Source organism: Artemia franciscana, chromosome 5 (genome assembly GCF_032884065.1).
Source record: "Artemia franciscana chromosome 5, ASM3288406v1, whole genome shotgun sequence".
In the NCBI taxonomy this organism is placed as follows: domain Eukaryota; kingdom Metazoa; phylum Arthropoda; class Branchiopoda; order Anostraca; family Artemiidae; genus Artemia; species Artemia franciscana.
Genome location: NC_088867.1, coordinates 23,367,819 through 23,393,070, shown reverse-complemented (window position 1 = coordinate 23,393,070; position 25,252 = coordinate 23,367,819). Strand labels below are relative to the sequence as shown.

At 35.4% G+C, this 25,252-nt stretch overlaps 1 protein-coding gene across 1 annotated transcript in view; it reads right to left on the bottom strand.

The window, feature by feature from the left end:
* The window catches only part of LOC136027128 (protein unc-79 homolog), a gene marked incomplete in the record, with an annotated part of 218,865 nt that extends 194,157 nt beyond the window's left edge, over window positions 1-24,708 (bottom strand). Inside the window, 4 exon segments of the mRNA XM_065704088.1 lie at window positions 176-346; window positions 8,823-8,984; window positions 15,734-15,853; window positions 24,618-24,708. Coding sequence (XP_065560160.1) covers window positions 176-346; window positions 8,823-8,984; window positions 15,734-15,853; window positions 24,618-24,639 — 475 coding nt within the window.
* Window positions 24,709-25,252: the final 544 nt, after the last annotated feature.

Here is a 25,252-nt window from a genome sequence, read left to right as displayed (position 1 = left end):
TGTTTGCACACAATTGTTGGTCTTTTTTTTAAACAGTGGCTTTTTTTAACCACTGATTTTCAGCATTTATTTCTATAGCTTCATGATTTTGACTTGTAACTTCATAAATGTTTGTAACTTTAACATCTTAATAGTCTTAATAACTAAAACCCCCGCACATAAAATGAAACCTCACCTATTGTATACGGAAACAGATGGCAACAGAGGCATTGTATAATATCCGGCTGCAAACATGTTGGGAAGAAAGCTAAGCACGTTGAAACAGTGTAGGGAAGAGTGTCAATAAGGTCCTGCTCTAAGAATGGCACCAAGGCTGAAACAGCCAACAATACAGCTTGTCCAAAGCCTGCAATAAGGAACAAATTCAATTATTATACATTTGTCAGCAGATGGACTGGTCACTTTAAAATATATGAAAATAAATAAATTATATTTTTTCAGAACATACCAGAAAACAGTGCTGCTATTAAACAACAAGATAAGAGAAAAGAATTTTATATTTTAAATTATTGCATTTTCTCTTTATTATAGGTCACGATTTTTATTTACATTTTAATTATGGACATCCTGAAAACATGGAACGTCAATTTTTACAAACACGGAAAAGCAATGGAATTTCTGTTAGTCCAACCAACGAATATATCTGCGTAACGGCATTTGCAAATTATACATTGTTGTAACTCAGTGCACTATATAAAGTTTTAGCAAATTGCCAAAAAAAGATACACAATATTTTCCCAATAGTATGCGCTAGTTGTATAAAAAAAAATCCACTACAATTTTCTAGTTCTGACCAAGCATTTATAGTCAATTTTTGTCAATTATGTTTAATAAACTGATTAGTAATGAGTACACCATACATCTTTTTCCATCCATGACATAAGGCTATTGAAAAATTTTAAAACTGGTCTATCTTATCTTAGTATTTAGCAATTGTAGAATATTAACCATTTTCAATCATTTTTTTAACAGAATCATGTCAGTTATGAGTCATTCGGCCATCCGAAAGGCCATTCCTATGTGTATTAAATAAAAAAACTTGTTTTTTTAACTGAAAGTAAGAAGCGACATTAAAACTTAAAACGAACAGAAATTACTTCGTATATGAAAGGGGCTACTTCCTCATCAACGCTTAAAATTTTTAAAACAGTAATATCTTTTTAAAACAGTAAAAAACTTTAGTGTAAAGCACGGGGCATTGATGAGGAAGCAGCCCCTTTCATATACGAATTAACTTCTGTTCGTTTGAAGTTTTAATGTCGCTTCTAACTTTCAGTTAAAAAAACTGTTTTTTTTATTTAATTTCTGAACGTTTTTGAATCAATGCATGTTTTGATTTTGGCTCTCCGCAGAGGAGTAATTAAAATGAAATTTGCATTTTTTTTTTTTTTTTTTTGGCTAAATGGCTTTCTCATAGTTTTTATTGAATGTTTTGAGAAAAAAAAAGAGCGGGAGAGGAAGCCTAGTTGCCCTCCGATTTTTTGGTTACTTAAAAACGCAACTAGAACTATCAATTTTTTACAAATATTTTTATTAGTAAAAGATATACGTAACTTATAAATTAGCTTACGTAAAAACTTTTATTACATATATGAGGGGGTTCACCCCCTCGTCAGTACATCGCTCTTTACACTAAAGCTTAAATTTTGTCCCAATTCATTAAGAATGACCCCTGAATCACAAAAGCCGTAGAATAAATAGTTGAAATTACTATAAATACTTTAGCGTAAAAAGCGAGGTATTAGGAGGAGGAGAGCCCCTCATATGCATAATGATTTCTGTTCGTTTTAAGTTTTAATGCTGCTCCTTACTTCCAGTTGAAAAAACTTTTTTTATTGGTTTTTTCATTGCTTTTTTTAAATAATGCTAGAAAATCCTGCGCTCCCTTCTTGGAAATTTTCTTCCTCCATGAAAAATTCCTCGATGGAAAGTTTCCCCAAGATATCCCCCCTCTTTCAACCCCTCCCCACAACCAAAAATCCCCCTGAAAACGTTTGTACACTTCCCACTAACCATTTCTATATGTAAGCACTGGTCAAAGTTTGTAACTTGTAGCCTCTCCCATGGGGACTATGGGGTAGTAAGTCGTCACCAAAGACATAGTTATAAGGTTTTTCGACTACGCTGAATAAAATGGCTATCTCAGAATTTTGATCTGTTGACTCTGGGAAAATAATTAGCGTGAGATGGGGCCTGGGTGCCTTCCTATTTTTTGGTCACTTAAAAAGGGCACTAGAACTTTTTATTTCCGTTAGGATAAGCCTTCTTGCAACATTCTAGGACCACTGGGTCGATACGATCACCCCTGGAAAAAAAATAAAATAAACACGCATCCGTGATCTGCCTTCTGGCAAAAAATAAAAAATTTCACATTTTTGTAGATAGGAGCTTGAAACTTCTACATTAGGGTTCTCTGATACGCTGAATCTGATGGTGTGATTTGTGTTAAGATTCTATGACTTTTAGGGGGGTTTTCCTCCTTATTTTCTAAAATAGGGCAATTTTCTCAGGCTCGTAACTTTTGATGGGTAAGACTAAAGTTTTTGAAACTTGTATATTTAAAATCAGCATTAAAATGCGATTCTTTTGATGTAGCTATTGGTATCAAAATTCCATTTTTTAGAGTTTTGGTTACTATTGAGCTGGGTCGCTCCTTACTACAGTTCGTTACCACGAACTGTTTGATTTTGAACGGTTTCAACTAGATGACCATTGTAACCTTTTTTTTGATCGGTTCAAAATGTAGGGATTCTAAAGAAAGTTAAATTTTGGATTGAAGGCATAAGCCAACCAAAAAGGGGCACGAAAAGGGAACACGAGTCTTAATTTTTTCCTAGCCGGCTTGAAAATCAAGTCCTAAAACCAAATACATCCCGAGGCACAAGAAAAAATTTAACATGAACATTGATTTACCGGAAAATGGGGCCCACAAAGTGTCAACAAAATTTCTTCCCATGGCTTAGAACTCAAATCAGTAAGTTCATAGACCAAGGGAAACTTAATGTATAAAAATAAAAATAGATCCAGGAGCGGCATAAAAATGGCCCAAAAAAAGTTGTTGTTTTTTCTAGTCAACTTAAAACGTATATTAGCGAGTCCAGGGGGAAAAGAGAACCGAATATGCAAAAAGAAAATTGAAGAAAATAATCCGTCTGCCCAAAAATGGACCAAAAACCTTGCATATACAGTTTGGACATTATGACCGGTTCCAGGGCTACGGGGATACCAATTTACAGGAAGAACATAAAAAAACAAACTCGGTTCAACAGGAAATGAACAAAACCATTTTGACCCACTTTGGGCCGAACTATTTGGCTACCAGCACCCAAGAACAAATTCAAGTATGTGAGACACATTGACTTTTTTAGTTTTGTGTTTTGTTGTGAATGTCTTTATTTCCATAGCTGTGCTGGACCTTCCCTCCGCGCTGATGACATAGCCAGCCGCTTTTTCTGGATTTCAAACTGTTAGGGTGTGTCCATTGATTTCCTGTATCCCCATACAGCAGCAGCAACAGTCAATACCTATTTCTATCCCTTTATTAAACCTAGTCTTGTTTTCAAGATCGGTGTTCACACTGGCTGGTTGGTTTCTGATTGACGACACCCAATTAACCTTAGACTTTGTCAACTCTTTATATCGTCTCCTTTTCCAACAATAGTCTGTAATAAGAGAAGAATGTGGGCCTATTGTAACTATTGTTGATTTTCAAAGAAAACAGGATCCGTCTTTTTTAATTAACATTTTTAAACCCTTTCCATTACCCAGACATAATACTATAGCTGTGATCCAATTTGTCCTATTTTCCAATTACTAGCTCTTTTCAAACACAGTCCCCATTCTTACGCGTGTTGCCTGGGCGACAGTAAATTTATTAGTATTCTTATCATTTTTTACGAGCAAATGCATATCAGTGGCACCAGTTGTGAGGGAGAGGGAGTTTTTACTCACTAAACATTCACCCCCACCCTAGATTTCCAAAAGTACCCTTTTTTGGTATTGTCATTGGAAAACACCTTGGATTTGAAATACATACTGTTACCCTTCCCCTCAACATATCCGTGACAGTGTGATTGATGCGCGTAGTAAACGGCATGGGAACAAAAATAGCAACTCAGATTGTTTTGATAACTTAATGTATAATTATTTAAGTTTCGTTTCATTTCGATTGCCTCGCGGACAGTTCCTAGGTCATTGCTAATTAGAATTGTTTCGTCAAATAAAACATAATGGTTTGGATTTTCAAAAATATGATTTCTTAAAGCTGAATCGAAAGATATGGAGTTATTTCTAGATGTTGATGCTTTTTCAATACTTTCTTTGTGTTGCTGTAATCTTGTTCCTAAATTTTGGTGGGTTCGACCAATGTAATAAATTCCACAAATACATGGTATTTGATACACCCCTCTTAGACGAGTAACTGGGGATTTATCCTTAACAGAATTGAGAAGATTCATTATACTTAAACTACTTGTGAATACAACACGTAAATCGTTTTTTAAACAAACTTTTTTCAGTTTTAAAGTAATTTTCGGAATATAAGGTAGGTAAATCGTGCTTGTGGGATTATTTGAATCGTTTTCTGGTGTGGGATTTAAGGCTTTAGAAGAATGCATCTTTAATCTTTGAGCAATAACAGTATTTATGAGAGAAATTGGGTACCCATTGCCAAAAAGTATGTCTTTAATAAAATTTAATTCTTTTTTAATATACGGCTGTGAACAGATATTAAGTACTCTATCCACAAGAGATTTAACCTGTGGAGGATGGTTAGATTTGAAGTGAAGGCATCTATTATTATGCGTACGTTTTCTCTAAATCGTAAAATCAACTGTGTTCACACTGCGTATTATCAATACATCTAAAAAAGGTAATTTTCCATCTGTTTCGGTCTCTAGAGCAAATTACATCGTCCATGAAATTACATCATACTGAAATTACATCATCCATGAAAAGTCCCCAAAACACACGATTAAGAAAATACGAATCCAAGGTCCAATTTTCAAGATTCTCGACAAAAATATTTGCGAGTAGGCCTGACAAAGGTGCTCCCATAGGAAGGCCCCTCACCTGTTTGTAATATGAATCTCGAAATCGGAAGTGCATGGAATATTTGTTACATAATTTAACCAAATGCATGAGAACATCAATGTCTAGACCTATCGCTGACTCTTCGATAAGATGATAATTGTTTACCAGTTTATTTTGTAATAATTGTTCAGATTTTGAAACATCAATACTAGTATACATGGAAACTATGTCAAAGCTGCTTAATATAGAATTTTTAGAAATGTCTACCTGTTTCAATTTTTTCTACAAGATCAACTGAATTTTTTATGTAAGATTTTTAGGAGTGAAGCAATGGTTTAAATGCAGTGCACAAACATTTTCCAATGTTTGAGGCAGGTGATTTTATACTAGCTGCAATGGGTCTTAGAGGAATGCCGTGTTTGTGCAATTTTGGTAATACATAAAACTTTGAGCAAAAAAAATCATGAGGGAAAAATTTATGGTACAACTGTGGAGTGATTCGGTCAGTGTCTTTCAGAGTTTTTAATTATTTTATAACTTTTTGAGCAAATTGATCAGTCTGGTCATGGGTTGATTAGACATAAGTGTTTGTATCATTTAAATATGACTGAATTCTACTATCATAATCTGTTTTATTCATAATTATTAAGGACGACGTTGCTTTTATCGGCTTTAGTGATTACTATTGAGAAATCATTACGGATTGTTCAAAACTATTGTGTCATAGGATTTTTCCATTACGTTATTGGGAAAATTAAGAAGCTTTAATGAAGTGTTGTAAAGAGTGTTAATCAAACAATGTCTAACTGTATCCGGATTTGAAACAAGAGTACTACATTTGTGGAGACAGGATTTTAAAGATGCTACCAAGTCTGCAACTGGAACCAGTTTCGGTACAAACGAAAATTTTGGCCCCTGTTCAAGGACTTTTTCTTCAACATAGCTAAGCTTTTTAGATGAAATATTTAGAATCAAAGGTCCAGGACTTAGCTTAGGATTGTAAACTGGGTCGACCATTTGAGACTCACATTTCAATCTTGTAAACTTATTAGTGAGTCTCTCTTTTGGCACACGGAAATAATGTTGGAATAAATTCCTTTCCTTCCTAACAATATGCAAAAAATCATCAGTTGACATACTCTGGGACAAAAAATTTTCGAGTGATTTCCGTTCTGAGGAAATTACATGTCTTCTGTGTTTTTTGTCTTTAATAATATGATTCAGCGTTTTTTGCTGTAATTTATGCGTGAACTGTGACTCTCGTAAAGTGTTTAAGTGAAATTTATGCCTTAAGGATTTAGGAATAATTTTATTCCTTCTGCAAGATTCCAGAAACGTTTGTTAATTAATAATGTTCGCGTGTTTTTCCCTAAACTAATAAAATGAAAAATATCTTTGGTCAAATGCTCCCCATAAGCGTGACGTAAATAAGGCCTACTCTAAAAAAGGTATTTTTCCATCTGTTTCGGTCTCTAGAGTAAGTTGCAGGTTTCTATCGTAAGCATTTAAATATTCTAGAAAACCTCTTAGTTCACTTTCGCCATAAGTTCACTGTCTTGGGGAAAAAAACCTCATTATTCTCTCTACTGAGGTTGTATTAAGGAAAGGGAGTGTGGTCTTCGTCATAATTTAAGTACCCTGTCCGGCCTTCCCTAATCCTCTGGGAGTATAGAGCTCTTGCTCTGAAGCTAGGTACAATAGTTTTCATCTTAGTTTATTTTCCATGCCATTGGCAGAGCCTCAATTCATTTAATTGACTTTCCAAAGCTTGTCGCAAAATAGGTAACCGTTAAATCAGCTAGAGTCGCCCCTGCAGTGGGTAACAGTTTGTAACTCTAATACCAGCATTACTGCTTTTTCTGATTGTTACTATCTGCTGCTTGATTGTTCACGAGTTACCTATTATATTTGTAAAAAAAATAATATCTTTTGTGCATATTCATAGCCTTGGAAGCTCGGCATCGAACCTGAATCATGTGATAGCGTCCAGACTATTAAAAACATAAATATCCAAGCGACAACCACTATTCATAATGAAAAAGTCGATGATGACTATTTGCCTTTGTTTTTCTTAATTAATTTTTCCTCTGTCATAAGTACGTAAATGTCGCTCTGTCTAATATGAAAAATAAAACTGGTGAAATATAAATGCCACTGTCCATTACTACCATACAACCATTACTGCCATTATTACACTGTCCATATTACGACCCTTTGTCCCCTCTTGCTCCCTCTTATATGAGAGTGCCGTTCTACGTTTTCAAAACAATTGTTTCAAGTCAAAGGGAAAGTCTGACTTAAATAGCTATTATCATCAAATTGTGATATGCCAAAAATCATCTGCCAGCATTGTAGTCCCTATTGAACGTATCTGTGCTTGTACTAGATAGCCTTTCTGGAATGTCCTTTCTTAAAATAAGAAAGTAAAAAACAAACCAAAACTTTTACCATGCTTATGGAATGCTCGCAATCACATGTCTTCTCGCGTTGTTTACTCATTATAGAACAAAAAAAAGGGGGAGTAGAATTCTCATTTTCGAAGGGCTTGGCTATGTGGTCTAGGTCCTCCTTATAATCTTGGAACTTCGATGCTTGTAATTAATAGTGCTAATGAACCCAAAAAAACTACATGAACAATAGAATATAAATATATTAATGGACAATTTCACATACCAAAGATTTCAAACCTAGGAGTGTTTAGGTTCTTTAGTCCGCTGTCCTTTGAAACCTTGGTGAATGGTAGATACCATTTTAGTCCCCTATGAATGTACAAAAATATAAAGTTACGTCTATACTCCTACAAACAGAAAACATAGGATTTTTAGACTAAAACTATAAGTGTTTTAACTACGTGAGTCAAAGTTTAACTGAGCTCATCTATCCAGCTATCGGAGTACAGGATTCACGACAGCATTCCTCAGCCCTAGTCGCGTCAGCAACTCGTTAGTGACAGCAATTCAGTCCTTTTTCCACATCCCTTGGTCAATTAAATGGTTCTATCCAATTCAATATTTCGGCAACGGATAAAAACCTGTTGTGTTGCTTTATAAAGACATTTAATCACATTAAAATAAATCAATATGACATGAAGACGGGCTTTATGAACGCAGATTATACACCAGACCTCGCCTGGATCAGTCAAGAGTTTGGCAATAGTGATGATTTCAAAATAGGTGCAATCATCATAAAGGTAAATAATATAATGCTTAAATGTTAATTATTAACATTTACGTAGGGAATTTACGGTAGGGACTGTAAAGTCTAATGCCGTATCCTTTACCTTTAAATGTTAATTATGAATGGTTAAATGCAAATAGAGAGGATAGTGGATAGAGGATAGTAATGGAATATGACGAGGTTCTTAGTAATGGCAAATTTATAATGTTTAGCAGCATTTTCAATACTATATTAAATGCTAATTCCAAAAATCTAATTCAAGTTTATCTAGCGCCTATAATTGTTTACATTAGTTTCCTGTAACCTTATGTTTTCTGAAACTTTGATAAGTTTTGTCCTATGTTTCAAATTTTCTCATCGACACTTTACCGAAGGATTTTCTAAAAATGAATATGTTTATTTAAGAAAGACCATTTTTTGTTCGATGGAACAAATAGTAGAACATTAGAAAATGCATCAGTTTTCTTTTCCTGACGCTATATAGTCGTAATACTAGATAAACACCTTCAATAAAGTTTCGCGAGTCCTGCAAATCCCTATGTACTATTTGATTCATTTTAAACTTAAATTTCGTGCCTGTCAGGAATTACTTACATGAAAAAAGAATGACTTACTTTGGATACCCGACGTGATGAGTGGAATCACCTCAAGAAGCTGTGCCAGTGCTGCATGAAAGCCTCTATAGTCCAGAGAGGGTAAGCAGTTCAACCGTTGCTGCTCTTTTTCTCGCTTTCGGAGGAAAACGAATGGTTGGCCAGGAACATCTTTTAAAACTCCTACAAAATATTTATCGTCAATTTTTATTCGGAACAAAAAAAAACGGAGAACAAAAACGGTTTTAATATGTGTTTTTACACTTCGGTCAAATCAGCATTTTCTCTACAACAGTAATTTTCTATTATTCTCCATCCATAGTCATCAGTGTGTATAAATGTGCCTTCAAAATCATTACATGTCTTCTCTTTTTATTTATCTGTGCTTGAATCATAACATTTGAGATCATTTGATCATTAGTAATTCCAAACTGAAATTCCTCAATACTTGCTTTGCAGCTAATGTATTTTAATCTTCGCCAGCCAACGACCATTTGAGCCTTCTATTTAGGGAGGAGTGTCATAATTGAAAAGTTTGTGTTTTAAGCCCATTATCCCAAATTTGCATTGGTTCATCAAGATTTGTTTCTAAGCTTCCCTGGGAGTTTAGAATGGTCCCCCAAATTCTCTTTGTCTGCGGACACGATTGTACGGGCTTAGCATAATGGTTCTAATAAAAGGTAACACTACTGTTACTAAAAAGAAAAAAAAATAATGATGAATGTGGGCAATACCTATTCTATGCGGATAAATAGGAACAAGCAGCATCGCAAGAGAGAAGTTGGGCTTCATTCAGATTTATAGACCAGCGAGCCAATTATCATAATTTCCTTGAGGAAGATCCATCGACAAACTAATACAATTAGATCCAATAGCAACTAATAAAAACACTACAAACATGAGATTCTTCAATCTCCACTTCGTTCCCAGAACGAAAATGTCTCTCATTTTGTACGGTGCAGTTGTTGTTATTATTTCTACATTAATTGCCTCTTGGATAATATTTGCAAGTTTTAGGATTTTAAAGATAGCTGGACTATCTGGAAGTCTGAAGAAGCATTTAAAACTAATTTTGCATTTAGAGATACCCTATTGCTGTATTTTTAATGTAATATACTTGTATGGACTAACGAAATTTGACTGTAAGCTATCAGCATTATTAAGTCAAATTTCGCTTGTATTTGTAACTCACTTTCACGCCACTTTTCTCATTCTTATGACTGCTACAAATTTTTACACAAAAAGAGGATATTTGCGACGATGTATTTCAGTGTTGAGCGTTCTCGTATTCAGTTTAGTACCATTTTATTATAATCTGAAACAATTGGCCCATCACAATGTTTACTGCCTCTGTTCCGGCAACTTTCAAGCCTGTGAACAAGTTCCGCTGTCGAAGAAATGGACGTTGGCAATATTGCCGATTATATTTGCGTACCTTTTTATGGCATTTTATCTAGTCATACTAGAGAGACGTTTGCATAAGAAACAGCTTCTTTCAGATCCATACAAGCCTAAATGTTATATTGGCATCCCTCTTGCAGTATGTTGCATTTACTCATTGGATTTGACATTCCGTAAATTTTTACTTTTGAAAATAATACCACTGCTTAATTTTGGCTGGCCTTCCATGATTTATGATACACTTACACCACTCTACAACTTCTTAGATAATTTATTTTTCCCGATAGTTTTTCTGATATACAATAGACACTTGCTTTTTAACAGAGCCCAAGTTATTCAACCTTATCCTATTGCGGAATGAAACATTCCATGTGATAATACAACTTCTTTGCATAAGCTAACAAGACTATACCAAGTGGAGACAGACCTAAAACAGTCGCAGAAACCTAAAATCTATAATGATTTACTGAAATTGTATGTTTTCCTTGAATATTAATGGAATTTTGATTAGTTGCCTCGTTATTTTATGAAAATAAATATATGTATGAGTTTCTCAAATACTCTATGAGGCCAGCGAAAAAAAAAGGAAAACGCTGGAATTAGCTATATATACATGCTAGTTAAAAAATGTATAACTTAAATAGCCTTTTATCAAACATAACTGAGTAATGATTTCTATGCCAGTTGGGTAACGACAAAACGAATGTCACTCATCATCTTAACGAGTACCCCAAAAAACACCTCAAGCAAAATTGCAGTTCCATTTACGCGCTATACGTCAGCTAGATGAAACAAATAGTGATATGCGTCAACTAGAGTTCCAAAAGGGATAGGTCCTTTTATTTGTCAATGAAGCAAATATATACAAAAGCTCTAGATATTTTGAGGACAGAGTCATCATCATAAGTAGAATAACTAAAGTATTAAAATTACAACAAAATATATTTATACTGAACGAAATAATAACTTCCGGTAACAGCATGTTTCCAGTCCATTGACTGAGAGGGTTTGTTAACTATATTGACTCCTTTAATATTGCTTTGAATTTTTGATAAAGGTACTACAATCTTCTTTTCTTCTAATAAGAAAATACCAACGTCGACTAGATCTCCAGTGCAAGGGCCCGGTGAAGTTTTTCTGAAATAATGGTCATGGTCTAAACTTTAGGAGCATCACAAATGACGATCTAACGTATGTCCTGAATCCTCAATTAACACACCGAAAATCCAAACTGCCAATCCTTTCCAACTTCCACACATCATTCTTAGGGATTCTAGAGATCCGAATGACAAGAATGTAGCCTTTTATCACAGATATTCGATCGTACACGGACATCCAACAACAATATTATAGCTGTTGACCAGGTTTTGTTGAATAAATTTAACCAGTTCATCCAGTAATTAGGCTGATAAAACGACAATTCGACACTCCCTTCCAAAGAGGTTGGACCATATACATACCATGAAAACTCATACCTATTAGTTTAGCTCTTCGATCCCGACACCTACTCTTAATTGTATTCAATTTTAGTTGCGATCCAGTAACCGTCTCTGCCATGTGTACTGACGACAAGAATATAAGGGTCCTGCCTTTCCAAACTCTACAAAAGTCGTATCAGATCCTGGTACTACTCATCAAGCTCTATTCGGCTCAACTGGGCAACTTCCTCTTACTTTCCACAAAGACTGCCTTACCAGAATTTAGGGTCCAACATCCCTTTACCTTCCCCCATGGAAATTGGATCACACATGGATCTTCAAACGCACAACAAAGACATTTACTCTTACTTTTCACAAGGTTTATTTGAAATCTGAAAACTATTATGGTAGATGGTCTAATGATAAGCATTTAAGGAAATTCCCCTCCTCCATCCCCCAAAGAAACCAGACGAGATAATAGTCCCATTAAAGACATAACTAGGACACTAGTTCTTACTTACGACAAGATTTGGTCATGATTCGATTGTTCCTTCAGGTAAATTAGTCTTTTTAAATGCTTTACAAAAAAGAAGTATTTTAAAGAGAGATAAAACCCAAACTAAAACCCAAAGCCAGCAGAAATGTCATACAATAATTCATATCCAAAACAAACATAAACAACAATGAATGAGATAATTAAGTCCAATTATTGAAATGAATAATCAATCACATTAATAGAGCTCCATTTGCGCTTTATCGAAAACAACATACATTTTAAACAGTTTCTTTTAGGTCCGTTGTTAAACTGAAAATTAAAAAACTACCAAGATTTCTAGAGACTAATATCATTGTATTTTAAACAATCAATCCATCTTTAAAGTCTTACTAGCGGCGTCAACTAGGGTAGAGTACAGGGTGTAATTGAAAGATGACCTCTTGTATTTTCAACATAAAAATAATAAAGATTTTTCCCCATAGATTTTGAAAAATTACATTTTAGCCTCGTCTCCCTAATTCCCGTGAAATGACACCACCACCGAGTCTAATACAAAATCATTTTTTTTTTTTTCTTTTGAACACATCTCTTCCAAACATATAGAATCAATTCACTGGTGAACCATTTGCTTGTGAATCGGGGTCCTTCTTACCTAGGGAATTTAAGATATAATTTTCAGGTCCATCAGGGAAAAGAATGTCGGCACATTTTTAGGGGTATTTTTTGTAAACTAATATCCTTAGCCCAGGAATTTAAGACTAAGTTTCAAGTCTCTCGGAAAAAAAAACTTTTGGTACTTTTTTTGTCCCTTCTTGGGAAGTGACAATTACTTTATTTTCAAACTTTTTATTGTACATCGGGTTCCTCTTGACCCAAGGACTTAAGATATACGGTTTAAGCTGATGAGAAAAAAATAGTCTTTTTCAGGCTGTGTTTTCGCCCAACCTTACCCGAAAACGATTTTTTATATATACATTTGACTCCTCTTAGCCTGGGTACATGTAGCTTTAAGTATAAAACTGATAAGGGACGGCACGGGTTTTAGCTCCTTTGCAGGCAACGTAAACACCCCCACTTCTTCAAATCAGCATGTGTGGTCACCTAAGTCCAGGCAAAGATCGTCGAAAAATTCAAGATAGTCGAAATAAACAAGTTTGTTGGCCTTTTTGGGGCCAAATTTCTGAGGAGACGCGTATTAGGTGGGAGTCTTTGTCTTTTGATTCTTTTATCACCCTCCTCAAGTTTTAAGCATTAATTCTCAATACCTTATGGCACTTCTCGCCCTTTTCAAAATTTTGCCTTTCTTTCTTTTGGTATGTGGTATGCGTACAGCCCTCCCTCAACTTCGTCCCCATTAGGCGTATTTTATCATCTTTCGATTATTTTATCCCCATTCTCAAATTTTAAGCATTCGTTATAAATAACTTATGGCACTTATCGCCCTTTTCAAAATTCTCGTCTTCTTTCTTTTGGTATGTGGCCGAATACTGGATTGGTCAAATATTTATAGTTAAAAAATCTTGTCGAGAAAATGCCCAAATTCCACAAAAAGCTAATTGAAAAATATATAATTTATCTCCAAGAACAAGCAATGCTTGGACATTGCCTATGATATGCTGACGACAAGAACTTACACACGTCCCCATAAAGGAAAGAATATATAAGGATAGCTCAGAGCTTAACTTAAAAACAATATTTTACTGATTTTATTATTTGATTGGGGTGTAAGAATCTGTTCTGGCTGAACACTGAATGACAAACTTCCGATCCCCTTTGCCCCACCATTGGGTTCGAACACCTCTAAAACCATCACCTGGTTCAATCATCTAAGAATAATAATACATTGAAGGCACATGGCCATGCACTATGGGCAATGCTTGGACATTGCCTATGATATCCTGACGACAAGAACTTAGTTACTGACGTCCCCATAAAGGAAAGAATACATAAGGATAGCTCAGAGCTCTAGTTTCGACCTAGAATCTAGAGTTCTAGATCTAGTTTCTAGGTTCGACCACCTCTAGAACTATTTCAGTCTACAATTTGGTCTAAGCCTTGTGCTGTATGCGCCATCAAATTGCTGAAAATTCGGTCAAACCGAAAATTATACTGATTTAATTTCGGAATTTGAGATTTCTTTCTTCACTTTTCCAGAATTAATACTGCTACTACTAACAACTCACTGCAGCACTAAGACGTCTGAGGTCAATACAGCTAAGCACGCTTCTCCGCCATCCCAAATCCTAGAATTAATTCCTAGAAATATAGATGGGATAGAGAATTCTGAATCTCAGATTTAAGAGATAATTTTTTAAACAAAACCAGCAGTAAATAATCCCAAAGAACTTTTTGACCTATGACAGTTTGCTTTTGGCATTGTATATGCTGTTATTAGGTTAGAAAAAACAAATTCCCTTTTTCTGCAAAATTACTAGAAATTCTGCAAACCTCCGAGGAACTCTTCTTTTTCGCTTTATAATCAAAATACCAAAAAAAGATTTGTTTTTCATATCTTACCCATGCCAAGCTACAGACCGTAGATCAAGATAAAAAAAAACGGATAACAGCTGTGCAAAGAGTACTGTTGCACCGCAACATAATGAAGATTGCATTAAAAATGACCCACTATAAGAGATAAATTTCAACTAGTATCATCATAATTATTACAGTCATCTAAACATATTTGTATGAAGTATCACACTTGATATCCTACTTGAAATGGATAACAAAATAAAATTAATTTGCCCGTGCATCATCCAGTATTGCACCAACCTTTAGCTGGCTTTGGTGACTAAAGGGCTGCATGAGCAAGACTTTGCTTTTTTTCAAAGAAATTCAAAATAAGTACAAGCTAATGCAATATTACTTTTCTCAAAAGCATAAAACATATCATTTGTATATTGTTTATCTGAGAGTAGGAGCAGTTTGGTTCCAGAAACGATTTTTTTTTAGCCTCAAATGCATATCAGAAATCAGTAATATACACAGTTGTCCACACCATGGTTGCAGTTGCTCTGGGCATCATGGCTTGGGAGTGGAGGCGCTGCACCTGAAGAATTGCCAACTTCAGTCCAACTTCTCACCTTGATTCGGCTTTATCAGCTTGTATTTGAATCGGGAGAGGGGTGCTGTAATTCATTTTTCCCCAGGCACCACTAACCCAAGGACAGCTCAGCCATATTACGGCTCCATTTTTTTTTTTTAGAAAAAAGTTGACTGCATCAATTAATATGCCAAGAAATGTTGCATAAGAGCTTGTCAATTACCTAGAGTTTACACAGAATTTGACATAAATAACTTTAGTATGACACAATTTTATTCTGACAAAACCATTATTTTGTTTCCTGTAGATTTTTCCCTTTGTACAATAAACCTACAAATAGAATACACCATTGAAACTCTTGAAAACCCTTTTCCATAGTTAATGGGCGTGTATGACCCCCCCCCCTCTCCTATTCAAAGGCTTAAGATCTCATTCTGCTTCTTACACTTCCTATGATATTCACACAAATGTTTAATTAATGTTAATTCCTAATTTTTTTCTTGATTGGGGAAATCAGGTAATGCATAACTTTAGATAACAACAGAAAACATATATTTTGGTTTAAATAACTTACCAAGGAGAGAAGCTGACAGCGATTTCAATGTATTGGCAATATCATTTCCAGATGGAAGTGGTTGTGTCTGATGAATCAATCTTATATAATAATCCTGTAGATTTTGTACTTTTGCACTAACTAAAAATAAAACGATTAAATGAACTATAAACTTTAGCATTAGAGAACTAACTAGAAATGTTCTCAGTTTTAGAACTCGTGCAAATTAAAAATTGTCGTTTGTCACAGAGATAAATCTATTTTTACGTGCAACATAACAAGAAGTCAAATATCAAAATTATTATGGTAAAATTCTAGTTTAGTGACTTTTGGCTATCTCGGAAAGGGGTTAGGCTAGGGAAATGAAACTTTCGGGGATGGGTTTACAGGCTAAAGTATATCCCGGGAAGGTATTTTAAAGTACATACCTCCACTCCTTCTCCCTCTAGAGGGCCCTGAAATTTGCCTACATGACAGGTCTATACCTATTGAAATTTTGACAAAACAAATTTTACCTGAATTTTCAGTTACTAGTTGCTTTTTCTCTGCCTTTAGTTCTGAAAATATAAATCGTGTTATTTGAGCAGAATTTTGAGCCATATCAATGTTTTTTTTTTCAAAATTTAGGAAATGTATTTGCATATCTATAAAACTTTATAAAATGGAATTGAGCAAAGTTGTGAAGCTGAAAACAATTTTGTTTCAATTCAATTAAGCAGAAGATCTATTTTGCAAGATTTAACTTTTGTAACACACACATTTTTAAAGGTCATCAAAGGTCAGGGTCATTTAGACGGAGAAGGAGTGGAGGTAGTTGCTTCAAAATACCTTCCCGGAACATACTTTAGTCTGTAGATTCATTCCTGAAAGATTCATTTTCCTAACCTAAACCCTTACTGAGATAGCAAGAAGTCAATTAACTAGAATTTTACCATGATTATTAAAAGATTCTTCTTGTACAAAATGGAGCATTCCAAGCTATGGTCCTACACTGTAATTTTCAAATTGTGATTAAGAGCCTGGCTGATGAATTTCCTGACAGATAAAAACTTGGCAATGACCTAGCGGTTGTTGAAACTTGCTGTAGAAATTTAATGAGCAGCCCTGTCAGCATCCTCAATGATATTGGATATGATGCCTTGGACTTAGATTTGAAAGTAAACAATTACAAATCCATGTTAATGTCAACCTTTTCCTTAAATTGGAAGCCCCATTTTCTTCATTGTATTCCTCCTGAAACTTCTGTGTCCCTCTTTAAATTACTTTTTGTCATATTTTCTTTTAACTTAAAAAGGGGCATCCATGTTAAAAAACGTTATCCATAAAGCTAATGCAGTTATCTCCTTCATCAAGCTCCTAAATAAACCTGGCATTTTCCCTCCCATCACTTAGGGGTCAGTACTTCCTTTGTCTGCATTCACATTGAATGTGCTTTCCCAGTTTGTTACCCTAGCTTCTCCCAGGAAGAGTCCACTAAAATTAAATCCATTTGAAAAGAGTCCTGAAAATAATTGTTAAAGAGAGTAAAGTTCCGTAGTCTCATCTTCTAAAAATAAGCTATGTTAGAAACACTTGATTGAAAGAGTTATATTGTGCCTCTGTTGCCCAAAACACTTTTTCCAAAAGACACTCCCCACCTAGATTCCATCTGTCTCATGCTGCTATTGTCCCAGTTTGCTCTCCAGACATGAAAAAACTTCACGTCTGGAGGTTTGAGATGCCTCCATCGAATTTGAAATGATTTACTGAACCTTCTTTTTAAGGAGTCAATAAAAAAAAGTTTTAGGGATAACAGCTAAGGAGGGCATTCGAAATTAAAGTGCTTTGTTGAATGAAGCTATTGTCCAAGAACTCTCTTCTTGATGTTTCAACCTTTACATATTTGGGCTGGGCTATGTGCCTTAAAGTCTACTTGTCAATTGGACAATGAAAGCACAATACAAGAGAACTCTAGAGAACTCAAGAAAACTCTAGATGGCTTGTTGAGAACAACCATCAACGCTACATCAGATCTTTCATTAATAGACTGGAAATAGTCATGGAGAATGACTAGTCCAACCCTATTCTGGATCAGTTGGAGGTGCACCATTTTTTCAGGACACTAAAATGCAGTTGACATCCATACTTGACAATGGGTCGGATGCAAAATCTGTACAGTGGGGTGACAAAACTGGGCAGTAGAAGGTTTAAGCAACAAACAGTGATCCCCAGCCCCCTTGCATAGATTGTTCTGACCTGATTAAGGAGACAAAGCTTGTCAAATTTTTATTTGGCTATAGCATCATTCAGGAAGATGAAAGTGGTGTGCATGCATGATCAGCAGTTCCTTTGTTTTTCATGCATTGAAACTGACCATTCGTGCATCAATAACCTCACTTCCCACTTTAATTATGGCAATGCTATTCTTGTACATAGCACCAATCAAATTAATATATTTATCTGCTAAATCAAACACAGATAGGCTTCATTAAAGTTCTTCTATGGGCTGAATCAAATCCTAGTTCATAATCAACAAAACTGAAGGCAAAAGGGGTCTGATAACTCAAACACTTTTTAAAACATTAATCGAATGGTGAAAATCTGTTGAAGTTTTCTCTCCCCTTCCCAAAACCACACCTGTTCTTCTCTTAAAACTTCATCTACAGGATCTCCAAGTCTTAACAGCATCATCATACTCAGTAATTGTTTCTAAAGAAACCAAGCTATTGCCTCAATAATCACCACACTGACTCCTATCAGCTTTGTTATAGAGGGATTTGATTGAATTTTTACTAAAACCACTAAGTACTTTCCCTTTTCAAGAATCATCTTCTCAGTTTTCAATAGTTTAGCTCTAACCTTGCAACCACCGTGTTCAAAAACTCATTTACCACACTATCACCACCTGGTACCTTATTAAGGTTTAGCATGTTCTTAAAATGTTGCACTCGTCTCTCTTTAGACCTTTCCTTGTCACTAATTGTGGCCCTATTCCTATCTTTCTATTCCTATTGTTACAAACTTGTAGAATCAACTCTTTGAAGATACGGTGACTCCTGATTTAATAGAGAAATTCTTCGCTATTATATATCGATATTATATATTAACAATATTATATATATCGAAGAAAATTCATTCAAGCAAAATCTTGACAAAGAATGGGTACAGCAAGAGTTCCTGTACAACTGGGAAACTGTTGAGTCCTCAGCACAAATATAGCAAGCAAATGTGTCAAACAACCTACAGAAGTCATATTGGAGCATTACACGGATTGTCATCTTTGAGATTCACTCTAAACAATGACTTAAGGTAATTTTAAGGTAAAATTCAGATAGCCATTCCCTCATTCTCTCTCAGTTTTAAGTAAAAAAAAATATTTTCCTAGTAAGACATCTGGCTGTATCTGGTGGGTCTTCAGTAATTTTAACGCTTAACCTCCACTTCAAATTTCCTTAATTCATATTTCAATGCTTTCTCTACTTTCATTACATTCCTCTCATTTCATGTGATTTATCACTCAAATGCTTCTTGCACAAGTCCCTCCATCTCTCTACCAGACTTTAAGCATTTTTACTAATATCCCTAGCCACGTTTCAAAATTCCCTCCTACGATACTATCTAAAACTTCATGGACTATTTTCCTAAAATTATTGCATCAATATAGTGTCAGATTTCAGACTCTCAGTTTAATATCAAACTATTTCTGCAGAGTTTCTCTTAATATCTTATCCTGGAATCTACCAACGTCATAACTTCCTGCAATGCAGTTACCCATCCTAGATTTTAGCTTTAGATTAATCCTAAACATAATTAGATGGCGATATTTACTTTTAACATCAATAACAGCACTTCTATATGCCCTAATATATTGTATTGATCCTGCCAGTTTTTGATTTACAATAACCTTAATTACCTTGTTTGAATTCACACTTTGCAGTTAAATAAGGTCCAATATTCAATCTGTTTGGCTCCATTGTCAAGATGGCGGTTAAAACACTTAACACAAAATATAAAAAAGAGGGTTGTGACTACGCCTATGGCCCAGTGGCATGCCTTCCAACTAGACAAGTGTTAGGATAGATGCAGTTTAAGCCGTAACAGTGACCACAGATATGTAAGATCTAGGAGTTCATTCTTTTGTGATTTAGAGTAGAAAACATTACAGCATCAATTTCTGATAGACTACGCAAGTTGGTTGGATACGAAAAGCAGCATCAGAATCCTACTGTAACTCCTTTATGAATGTATACATACATATTAATTACTATTTATGAGACACAGATGATAGGCAATTCCTGTCATATCTTGAGAGGTTTGGCTTCCTGTTCAATGTCAAGTCTCCCTTTGACAACGTTTCGCTTATATGCCTTTGCAAGTTTTTGGTATGTTATTTTAGTAGTTTTAATAACATGACAGGTTGTACCCAGGGGGAGAAGGATTACAGAGTTAGACCCAAGTTTAAACCAAACCTACCCCTCCCCGTTCTCGAAAAAGATAGAAAATGCCAGTTAAACTTCACATCAACAACACTCCAACAAAACCCTTATTAAAATTCGGTCATCAAAAGCTAGTTAGATTTAGAGTAGACAACATTGCATTATCAATTTCTGATAGACTATGCAAGTTGGTTGGATATGACAAGCAGCATCAGAATCCTACCGTAACTCCTTTATGAATGTATACATGCATATTAATCACTATTTATGAGGCACAGATGATAGGCAATTCCAGTCATATCTTGAATGGTTTGGCTTCCCATTGATTGTCAAGTCTCCTTTTGACAACTTTGGCTGATGTTGAAGACATAATCTCCTCACCTAAACAGTTCCAATCACTGATTGGCTAAAAAAAAGCCTTGTCTGATTTTGTAGTTAGCTCTGGGCTTATAAAGCTTCTTAGTGGCTCTGTGTTGGTCTTTCTTTAGGTAACTGAGTAAGGAGCAATAAACACAATCAATAAGGTTGGTCATCTTATAATCATGTTACCTAGGCATATTACCAAATTTACCTAGGCTAGTATACCACATCCCCCCGTTTCTACCAACCTGAGCATTAGAAAACTTTCACAAAAATGAAATATTTCTAATTGATGCCCTTTCTATTTGTTCTTGTAGTAGTAACAGTGGCACATACCCCCACCCCCAAGATTTTTCTGGCACATGTATTCCTTTTTTACTCTTCTTTTTAGAATAAATTTGTCAAATTGGTCAATTATTGGTACCTTTGTGACATTACCTCACCCCCCAAGATTTGACTCATTGAAGCCCTTATCACATTGACCCTCCCCTTTATCCACTTCTGGTAAGTAAAATCCACCTGAGTCACTATTAAACAAGTATGACTGATACATTGTATTTTCTAGTTATAAAATGAGGAGCATTCTATATTGTAAATACCTTCCCAAAATAAGCACAATTTAGCAGATTTCTCATTCGTTACAAGCCCTACCCCTTACTAAGATCCAAGCCCTGTAAAATTTTAAGCTGCAATTTTCATATTTTTAAAATTATTATGGCCTCACAAAAAAGCAGTAGTCCAAAATCAGTGCATGAATGGGGGACTAATGCATCTTCTCACCTCTACAAAAGCACTTAAGCCAGCTTAACACTGGGTAGCAAAAAGTCTCCATGACCTCCAGCATTATTTCAGTTTTTTTGCAGCCCTATACCTATGCTGGTCACAACATAGTTTTTCTCACTTGGTAATGCTCTTCAGTCAAAAAGAGTTCAAATCCTGCACAAGCAATCTGTAGTCTATAGCCTCCAAGTCATTATTTATTTATTTATTTATTATTACAAATAGTGTAAGCATCAATACTTGTCGCAAAAACACAGAATCATAATACTAATTTAAAGTAAATTGGCAACAACAAACTAAACAGCAAAAACTTCTAAATAACACGACACAACAAAAGCGTCTAAAAAAACAGGCGTATTTACTAATGCATTCTTAAAAATTTGAACACTCTCTGCCTTGACAACCTCCAAAGGCAAACCATTCCATGGTCCAGCAACTCTACTAACAAAAGATAATTGACCAATTTTTTTCAGTGGTTTTGGGGGATATAATTTATAATCATGCTGACGAGTAGAGTGATAATGGCTAAATTTAAAAAATTAATTTGGATCAACATCATCCACTCCTTTAATTATACGAAACACAATTACAAGGTCATTGCGACGTCTACAAAACTTCAACGATGGGAGTTGAAGCCTAGAAAGTCTCTGTGGATAGGAAAGGTGCTGAAGGTATGGGACCAATCTAGTGGCCCTTCTCTGAACCTTTTCTATCCTGTACTCATCCATTAGACTTAATGGAAACCAGACAGAAGTATTATACTCAAGAAGAGGGTGGACCATTATATATTCATGCCAGAAAATATCACACTACTAGGGTGAGGCAGCCCATAATACATGACTTAGCTAGGAAAAGATTTTTCAGCCCAAAAACGCCTATCAAAACAAATTAAAACCAAAAAAAGTATACATCATCAAAATCCAGTTTAAATGATATATTGTTTACTCAGCTATAGCATTCTTTGGGATGTGCAACTCCTCAAGATCACCTTGTAGTACTGTCTTCCATTTTGGCTCTGATTAGACAAACTTGTGAATGGCTCACCCTGATTCCACTATAAAGCCATGCAAGGAAGATTTCCCTTATGGGGATAGAGACTAAGGAAGGGCTTATGATTGGATAGAGATTCCAAATTATCTTTAAGCATTGGAATAGCTCCAATCTTTTATACCCAACCTATCTTCATTTAGCTGTTCTAGCCAAGTGGATGGTACATTATATTTGGAATCATTAGTCTGAAGGGTAGGGGTTAAATTCTTTGTTTGGGACAGGGGTCAGTGCAGTGACTATGTAAGCTCAACTAGGGTTGAACCAGCTCTAAATAGGTACCTGGAGAAGGAAAGCAGGAAGGGTGTACAAAAGTATAGGATGGCTGACACCCATCCCCCAATTACACTTCCTTGTTCAAGGACCTAGAATTAGAGATCTGCACTGCCAGCTCAGAACTCAAGGGTCTACTGCTGTATCCTTTACCTTTTTTATCATCACCAGGTGTCTTTTCAAAGTAGCAATTAATAATGGAAATAGCAAATATGCAACAAGTTTCAAATTTCTACACTACCACTACTCAATAGTTGGATGATTTTGGGCTTTTAGATAAATTGTTTTAGTTGTAAATGATTAGAACTTCATTATTATTTTTATTTTGACAAAATAGGTCTATTATCTCACTACCATCAATATCCACTTGAACATAACACAGCTAGGCAATTTCTTCAATTGGCTTAATTGCCAATCTTTGCCCTAGGGTAATTCTCCAAAGTGAATTGTAAATAAAAATAATTATAATACCTGTCACTGAAACATGTTCAACTTACCTTAAATTAAAGCTAGGAGCAATCTATGGATTTCTCCTTGTAGAGCTGCATAATGATGACTTGAGTTGCATACAAAGTACATTAGTGATCAGGTGCTGTTCCATGTTCAATAGCATCCCAATTGAATTCATACTCTCTGGAGGACCACATGGCATCTAGCCTTCATTTGAAACAAGATGGATTCAGCAGTTATGGTTTCATTCAATTTGCTTCAAAGCTGGAGTCAACACGGACTGGGAGAGGGCAGAGTGGAGACTGGACTTGGAAGCTAAGCCAACATAATTACATCACTCACCACCAGTGAGAACTACAGGAGGATCTACCACCTTATCTCGCTGGCAAATGTGATTTTAGGTAAATTTAAGGTAATTGTTAACAATGCATGATGAAAAGAATTGAGTTTGGACTATAGACAGTGTAGACTGCTTAATAAGTTTCAGGTGATAACCTCTAGTTCTTGAGTTGGTACCAACCCTAGGGAATAATGCTGGGAGAGTATTAGCCCTCAATAACCTATAGGCTAAAATGCCATTTCATCTTTTCCTTCTGTACATAAGAGCAGAGAGATTCAACTTTGATAGTAGGCTATTACACGGTAGGAAAACTCCTGCATGACAGATATCACTTTAATGGCATGTCTCTACACATCATACACATCTTCAGGAACTTTTAAGTCTTTTTTAAAATATGGGGAGGCAAGAGACATCTCAACTTCAGGCTTAGGAAATACAAGTCCTTATATAGAAGACTGATGACTTTAGGTAAACTTGAATTGGAATCTTTGAGAAATAGTAGGCTAACTCTTTAGATGATCAATGAAATTTATCATGCTAATTTTGACTTCACTTTATTCAGAGCAATTATTGCTATTATTCAGCAGATTTGGTAGTTTCAGTGACAGATATGTAAAAAAAAAATGTTCTTATAGCCCATTATAAGAATAATAGGCTATTTTTCTTATAGCCCAGTCCCTGTCTGGAGTCAACAGGGACTGGGAGAAGGCTGAGTGGAGGCTGGACTGGGAAGCTAATCCAACATAATTACATCACTCACCACCAGCAAGAACTACAGGAGGCAAATGCTGGCAAATATCTTGCTGGCAAATGCAATTTAAGGTAATTATAGCTACTGATAAATCTTTTAAAGAATGTATTTAATTTATTATAATAAATAAATTTCCTAATATCTAGGGCAATAATGCAAAAAGGTAGAGATGGCTAGAGCATGTTCTGCAGATGGATGATGACAGATTTCCCAAAGACTGTCCTAATTTTTTTAGCCATCTATGGCTAAAAAAAAATTCAATAGGTATAGACCTGTCATGAAGGCAGATTTTAGGGCCCTCTAGAGGAAGAAGGAATGGAGGTGGGTACTTTAAATACCTTCCCAGGACATACTTTAGCCTGTAGACCCATCCCTGAAAGTTTCATTTTCCTAACCTAAACTGGCTTACAAGAAAGCCCAAAAAATCTGCAATCTCTAAATCTGCATCTCAAGGGTAGAGTTACTTGTATTAAAGAAAAGGAAACTTACAGGCAGCAGCTCTAGTACCCATGAAGAAAGCTAAATTTTTGGTTAAAAAGATCAATATAAAAATTCACTAATTTTTTCTATTTCAATTAAGAGATTCAGAAAATAAATAGATGACGGAAAGGATGCCTATGGGTCAATGTCTCTTGGTTTATTTGAAAATTTGACTACTGCTTATTCGTGCCTAGGGTTCCACTGAAGGTAAAATATTATCATTGAATTTGGAATTAAAAACTAAAAAATTTCACATGCTGACTAATGGTCTACGTTGCACAATTGCTGATCCTGTGACTCGATGCCTTCAGCCGGGAGTTTAGTGCGTGCTTGGGGGCGAATCATTCGACACTTACATTCAGAGCTGGGACAACAATGGCTGAGTTTACAAAATCGAACCACAGACCCATATTCCAAACCAAGTATTCGTCGATACCAGGACTTGAACCCCGAACCCCTGACCTCAGAATTTCAATCCTGAAGCACTAGCAACTCGACATAAAATGTTAGAGCTATTCCACTGCTGCGGGATACTTTGAAGTCTCCATTCCATCATATGTTCCTTCCTCTGTCCCTATCCTCTTAGGGAGAATCGTCCTTGCAAGGCCTCATAGTTGCGTCAAGGTGGACCTTTCACGAGTTTG